The sequence below is a fragment of the Suricata suricatta genome, chromosome 9 (genome assembly GCF_006229205.1).
Source record: "Suricata suricatta isolate VVHF042 chromosome 9, meerkat_22Aug2017_6uvM2_HiC, whole genome shotgun sequence".
Lineage (NCBI taxonomy): Eukaryota > Metazoa > Chordata > Mammalia > Carnivora > Herpestidae > Suricata > Suricata suricatta.
This window is the reverse complement of record NC_043708.1, coordinates 46,754,258-46,761,592: the sequence shown is the minus strand read 5'-3', so window position 1 is coordinate 46,761,592 and position 7,335 is coordinate 46,754,258. Positions and strand designations below refer to the sequence as shown.

General features: G+C 43.1%; 1 protein-coding gene across 4 annotated transcripts in view; it reads right to left on the bottom strand.

The window, feature by feature from the left end:
* The window catches only part of SAV1 (salvador family WW domain containing protein 1), a 40,479-nt gene extending 38,836 nt beyond the window's left edge, over positions 1–1,643 (bottom strand). For 3 of the 4 annotated variants that reach the window (XM_029951085.1, XM_029951087.1, XM_029951086.1), the window contains exon 1: positions 1,163–1,642. In XM_029951085.1, coding sequence (XP_029806945.1) covers positions 1,163–1,256 — 94 coding nt within the window. In that variant the 5' untranslated portion in view covers positions 1,257–1,642. Of the gene's footprint in view, positions 1–1,162 lie in introns of all 4 variants that reach the window. The other variant, XR_003913056.1, reaches the window with a different exon arrangement.
* Positions 1,644–7,335: the final 5,692 nt, after the last annotated feature.

Below are 7,335 nucleotides of genomic sequence, written 5' to 3'. Positions count from 1 at the left end.
CTTCTTGTCTCTCTCTCTCTCTCTCTCTCTCTCTCTCTCTCTCTCTCTCTCTCTCTCTCTCTCTCTCTCTCTCTCTCTCTCTCTCTCTCTCTCTCTCTCTCTCTCTCTCTCTCTCTCTCTCTCTCTCTCTCTGCCACTCCCTCACTTTCATGGTCTCTATCTCTCTCAAAATAAACAAACTTTAAAAAAATGCTCTCCACACCTTTCTGTGTGATCTTGGATAAATAGTAAGAACCTCTATGAACAGCCTTCCCAATTACAGTATGAGGTAATTAACAGTTAAGTCACAAGGTTATTAGGAGCTTCCAAGAAGGACATTTACACCAAGTGCCCAGTATGCAGTATAAACGTCAAAATATTAGTTCCTTACCTCACAAATGTTCTGAACACACAAACAAAAATTAAAAATTCAAAAGATTCAGCTGAAAAATCAGAGTCAAATAGTTAAATTGAAGAGTGATGGGGAGATGGGGAGAAATACCAACTATCAGAAAAAGAAAAAACTTTATGGCAATTTCTCCTAAAATATGATAGAAATCATTTTGAGTACCTCGCCTTTTTTGGAATCAAGGGGAGGGTGTTATTGGAAGTAATTCTCACGAATATACCCAAATACACATAATTTTGGCTAAGATCTAAGATTAATGAGGCTTTGGGTGGCGGCTACAATAGCGACGATCAACGGTCACCTCTTCACGTCTGCATTCAGCAGAAGGGCTAAAGAATTCTACCCGAGTGTGCACAACTTCCAGCCCGAAATGTCTGCAAACACAAGGCATATCTCGAAGTATCTAGCAGAGTAAAAAGTATGCCCCAGTCTAATCACTTTCACCCCTACAGCATCAGGCAATCAGCAACTGACGCGTTTCCCAAAGAACCTCTGGCTTCCAGTAACCAGTAATCAAAATGAAACATTTTGCCACGGGGGGTCAGGAAAGTTTGTTGTTTTTAAGGAGGCCCAAGGAGGAGGTCTAATCTAAGTTTCTTAACTTTATGCGCTTTCCTACGATGACCACCACTTCGGGCACACACAAAAAAATTAAAGAAGAGTATTTCACAGAGCCCAACAGGAAAGCAAGCCGCGGGGAGCCGCGTCGGGCGCCCAGCCTGGCTCCGCGCAGCCGCTCGGGCCAGGTGTGGGTGCGCCCCGCCCGACACTCACTCCGCAGCAGAGGCGACGTCTCCTTCTTCACGTACTTCCCCTGCACCTCGGCTGGCTTGGACACTTCGTTTTTGGTTTTCTTTCGGGACAGCATCCTTGTCGACGAGGCCCCAGGCCGCGCAAAGCAGCCTCTTTAGGGCTCTGCGAAGGGCACCGATCGGAACCGCCGCCACCTCCGCCGGCGCCGCCGCCTCCTTCCCTCCCGAGCCGCCGCCGCCGCCGCCGCCGCCACTCCGCAGCCCGGGGTCGCCCGCAGGGACTGCCGCATGTTCGGGGCGCTAAGCGCGCCGGCCACAGCTCAGTTGCTTGTCAGTTCCCTCCTGGAAATCTGTCCACTCCGCGACGCTGCCCTAGAATTCCGTGAGCAGAGGCCAGAAATGCCCGGCCAGGGCCATGGTCCGCCGCGGGCCGCCTAGTAACCGCTACCGCCGCCACCGCCTACGTCCCGTAAACTTTCCCCGCGGCCGCTGGGAATTCTGGGAAACTCTACGCTGCGCGAGCGCCGCCGCCGCTCCTCCCCCACCCCAGGTCCGGGGCGCCGCTCGGGCTGCGGGACGCCGGGAGGCGCTGTCAGCTAACGGGGCGGCCCGCCGTCTCATCTGAGGAGAAGCTGGTCCTGCGGACCACAGTGGACGGAGGACGAAGTCTGCCAGACTGAGCGCAGAGGCCGTCGCAAGCTTTTTCTACACCACAGATTTTTCCCTAGGATCTTGAGCGAGCGGGCGACGCCCCCCGACGCGTCCCCGTCGTCATCCTTGAGTGAGGACGTCCCTCTTGGAGTTTCTTTAGCTGATAAATTCAGGTCCCTGCTAACTCAGAATGCCAAGAGTTGAAGGACCACAGCCCTCCGGCTAGTGCAGTGACAAAAAATTCAAGATGCCCCTTTTAATTGAGAACATCAGTCTGCCCGGTACTAATATAAATCAGTCGTCTGTACGCCAGGGTGCGTCTTTCTGATAAAGGGAAAACGGAGGGAAAAAATCAAAATGGAGTTTATACTACTTCTTCTGTAAATTTGATATTAGCATAGTATTTTATCGTCAATCTCATTGTTACATTTAATAATAATTTCTCTTGAAATTAAATATTACAATCTTAGATTTTTTTTTTTTTAGGGTTTAAAGCACCCTTGACCTTTAGGTAAAGACCTGAAAGTTTTAATTTAAAACAGAACTTAGTTTCTTCTGTGTAACTTAGAGGCACCCCCAAATGTAGGCAATAATATTTGGAAAATAAGGGGATCTATTCCCCAGTGAACAGATTAATAAGGCTTGGATGATGGAGAATGCTTTCCCTGAGATTGAAAGCATGTTAGATGTAAAATAAATAAAAAGCAAGGAATTTTTTACTTCTTAAGATGGTCAAATTTTGTTTTGCCATCAACAAGAAAATAAGACGTTTATCTAGTGTCTGTCTCCATCTTGCATGCTGTTATACTCCCTTGGGGCAGAGTTTCTCACAATTAATAACCAACAAATAATTATTGAGTATCCACTATGCTAGGCACTGTTCTAGATGCTTCAAATATAGCAATAGACAAAACAAGAATCCTTACTCTAATGGGGAAGAGAGACAATAGAGGAAAACAAGTAAAACATACTGTGTTATTACATAGTAATAAGTGTGGAGGTGAAAATAAGAAAAAGAGGGTTTGTGATTTTAGGCAGTGTGATAGGATAACACAGAAGCTCATGAGAAAGATGTTGGGGTTAATTGGCAAATTGGAGGGCTGGTAAGTTCCTGTGGCTGGAGCAGAGGAGAATAGTGGGAATTAAGTTAGAGAGGCAACAGTGGCTAGGGCATCGAGGGCCTTGTAGGTCATTGCAAAGAATTTCACTTTGAGCAGAGGAGTGACATCGATCTAACTTAATGGTTTAATAAGATTGCTTTGGATGCTGTGCTGAGAATGGATTGAAAGGGAACAAAGGGAAAAGTAAAAAGATCTGTCAGAAGCTATTGCTGGCTTGGACTAGAGTAACAGCAGTAGGGATGATGAGAAGCACTCATGTTTTCAACATATGTTGAAGACAGAGCCAAGGGGCGTCTGGGTGGCTTACTCAGTTGAGCATCCAGCTCTTGATTTCAGCTCAGGTCATGATCTCAAGGTTGTGGGATCAAGCTCCACTTTGGGCTCTGCACTGAGCATCGAGCCTGCTTAAGATTCTCTCTCTCTCTCGCTCGCTCGCTCGCTCGCTCGCTCTTGCTCTCACTCTCTCCCTTTCTCTCCCCCGTTCCCTCTGCCCTCCCCTGCACGCACCTGCTGGCATTCTCTTAGTGATCTCTCCCTCGCTCGCTCGCTCTCTCTAAAAGAAAAAAGGATGGAGCCAACAGGATTTGTTGGCAGATTGAATATGAAGTGTGAGAGAAAGAAATCAAGGATCACTCCTGTACATATGTAAATCTTAATGACAGAACAGAACTCCATAAACAGTACAGTAGATGCTGAGAAGAACATGAGAAAAGGTGTGACTTGTTCCTATGGTTCGAGTAATAAGGCCCAGTACTCAAAAGTGTTGGTCATGTGGATGAGAAGGAGTCATGAAGCAAATGAGGAGACGCTGAGGTTTTGTTATAGATAGGTGAAGAACGTGGGCGATGAAAGAGAGACAGGGACACTCAGGGCGCCAGGTTTCTGCCCAGGCCTTACTTCAGAAGGAGAAGAGAACAAAAGGATATTAGGACCTTGTTAATAACGCCAGCTCTTCTACACCTGGAGTTTTCTCAAAGACAAATACAGGCCGCTGTTTACATTCATGAGGGAAGGAATCAGAATTTTACAGTTGGAAAAGATTCTGACATCAGCTAGGCTGACCTCATTTGATCAATGTGGAAACAAAACTAGGAAAATTAAGTGTTTGCCTCAGATTATATTCTTAGTTAATGGTAGACCAGTCTCTGAACTGGGGTTTTCTATTCCCACGTAGCGCCTCTTTCTGCTGTGGCATAACAGGAATCCCACTGAGTCCGGACTGTTCCTAACACAGTTGCTTTGAAAGGCATCCATGTTCTCTACTAAGCACTACCCTTTTCTTTTTTTTTATAAATATTTTTTTAATATTTTATTTATTTTTAATACAGAGAGAGACAGAGTATGAGAGGGGGAGGGGCAGAGAGAGAAGGAGACACAGAACCGGAAGCAGGCTCCAGGCTCTGAGCTAGCTGTCAGCACAGAGCCTGACGCGGGGCTCAAACCCACGAACGTGAGATCTGACCTGAGCCGAAGCTGGAGGCTTAGCCGACTGAGCCACCCAGGCGCTCCAGCACTCCCCTTTCCAATGCTAGTGCAATTCTTTGATTTACGGCACAGAGAAAGTCTCAGGCGTTCTTTTTAAGAGTTGTCATTTGCGTTTTTATCAAAGAGAGTAAATTCCCAAATTAGCAATCTGCAGACAGTCTCAGCAGTTGCAATGCATAGCAGTGTGTGAACTTTGAGTACAAATCCTTAAATCCAGAGGCTTTGAATTCACATCTGTTTTCTAGAAATTCCTGGACTTCTGGGAGTTTTTGTTAAGGAATCCAGACTTCACAGCTATAGTTCTCCAGACATTGCTTTCAATAAGGCTAATACTGTATTACAGAATAGAGATCTTTTCTCCCCTGTAGTTGCTTTCTCAGGGGAGAAAATTGACAATTAGGGAGTTACCCATGTCTTAATTTTTTTTTTTTTATTTAGCGTTAAAATGTCTTTTAAAGGAAGTGATAAGGTAGGACTCAGGGCTAACCTCATAGCTCTGGATCTTAGTTTGCTCATCTGAAAATGAAGAAATTGTACAAGCTGAGTTCCCAAAGTGTCTTTCAGCCCTACAGTTTTGTGCCACATCCGTAGGAGAAGATACACAAAAATTTAAACCATTTCCCTAGTAGGATAAGAGATAGGTGATTTCTCATCATTAAAAATCTTTATTGTTGTTTTCACTAAGACAAAAGTTAAAGTTACCATATCAGCCTTATATAAAATTATTATTAGCATAAAAATGAAATGTCATGCCTCATTGCTACTTTCAAAGAGAGCCAGGGTTCTTATGCTGTTTCTATTTTCTCTTGCCATAAATGTGTAAAATTTGAAAAGGTGAACTATCTAATAAAGGATAGTTCAAGTAAGGGCCAAATGGAAGGAAGTAAGCCCTACATATGGAGCTCTGTCACACACTATAAGTCTGGAGTTCTTTCTTGTTCAGCAAGAGAGCGAATGCTGAATTGAATATGACAGAGGCTAATGTCCAGGGGGAGACTAGAGCCCGAAAGAGCGCTTTCTTCTCTGTATTTATTGAGCACTCAAGATCTTACACACGTGGTGGTCGTGAAGAAAACGATACCTTAACACATGTGAACGTGGGAAAAACAATCAGATAGTAATCATTAACTTGTGTGGGTAAGAAGCAAACGGTCTAGGGTGCAAGTGGAATTTGTGATCAAAGTATATATTAGCGTCAGACGATATAACAAGTTACTCATGATCCAGTTATAATATCTTGCTAGCTAACTTTCGGTGCTTTCATCCCACGGTGGCGGCTTTCTGCCCTAAGCTTTCTTATGACCCATTTATGTAAGTAGAACCTATTTCCCCCACAGAGCTTCTTTAAAAATAAGGGTTGGGGGGAGAGAGGATTGCCTACTCTCTGACTCACTCTTCTTGGTCATACAATAAGAGAAACTAAATCTGAATCAGGAGGAAGTAATAACTATGACAGAATCTAGGGCTTTTCAGGCCTCCAAAGTTTTATTCTTAAAATCTGGAGGGTAAGTTCCTGAGTAACTTTTTAGGCAGAAGCTTCATTTGTTCCCTATGAAGGGTAAGGATGTGTGATGTTTACATGGTTCTGAAAACATAAACCCTTAATATTAGGAACTAAGTTGGGTTCCCAAACTCTTAGTGTCTGATGGGTCCCTTCCCCCACCAAAATAACGTAGAGAATTAGTATCATAAGTCTGATCAAAAAGGGTCAAGCTGTGTCCCTTAGTTTATCTCTTATTCCTATATACTGTTATTGACTAGATTTAGAGGCCCTCTGAAACCTTGACAAGCAGCCAGAATGAGTCTTGTAGCTTGGCAATGCCAGTCTTTGACTTGAGTTGTCTGTCCTTATAGGTCTTTCTGTATCTTTGCCTCTCTAGTCCTAGAAACTTTTTCCTTCCAAAGTTGGGTCTTACCTTCAGCCATTTTCAGTTTTTATTTTTATATGAAGAAATGAGAATCAGACTAGCATCAGATTTTTCATCGTCAACAAAGACTGCTATAAAACAATGGAACAATGCATTCAAATAAATGAGGAAAAATCAGTTTTAGTTTACAATTCTGTATCCACTCAAAGTGTCAGTCAAAAAGTGAAAGGAGCGTGAAGACATTTTGGGCCATGAGAGAACTCAGAAAATGTACTTCTCATATATCCTATCCTAGTAAGTTACTGGAAGGTAAGTTCTAACAAAATGAGAGAGTAAACCTCCCCACACACAAAGAACAAAACAAAAAAAAATAAAAATAAGGATTAAAGAAGTAGTGAATCTAACTGAGGAGAGTAATGACTTCAAGTGTCACAGCTAGACAACTGGAACTCAATCCAGATTGGAATTAAGAGAAGTCTGGGAGGAAGTACCTAGGAATAAACGGGATTAAATAAATCTGTACAAATAAGATGATAAAACCTGGAGCAAATTAAGATGATAACAGCTGACGTTTCAGGGAAAAAAGACAATGATACATGAGAAACTTGGGGGAATACAGCGCCAGTGGCTCTTCTTGAGGGTGAAGTCCAACAAACCAAAAGATTTGTCAAAACTTTAAATCGGGATTGGAGGAGTAGTTGAAAATGGATTGATTGTAAGCATTAAATACATTTTAATATTTTTTAAAAAGCCTAAACAATTTTGGGAATTAAGATTTGAAAAAAATCAGACTTTGTCTTGCATTTTCTTCTATCAATACATTTTAAAAACTTTTTTACTTTAAAGAGCTTAGTACTTTTAAACACTTAATGCAGATCTTGCATTTTATCAATACAGGTCTAACCAGGACAGTAAATATGAGGCTCCTTTGCCTTTGCCTGGTGATACTGTTTACTTCATTTAGATCAGGATTGAGGACGTGGAATGTAGACACAACGCAGAGTCAGTGGAATGAGGAAACTAGAGAGAATGAGCAGGAGGTTGTAGTCAGAGGGAATTTTATGAGTTTT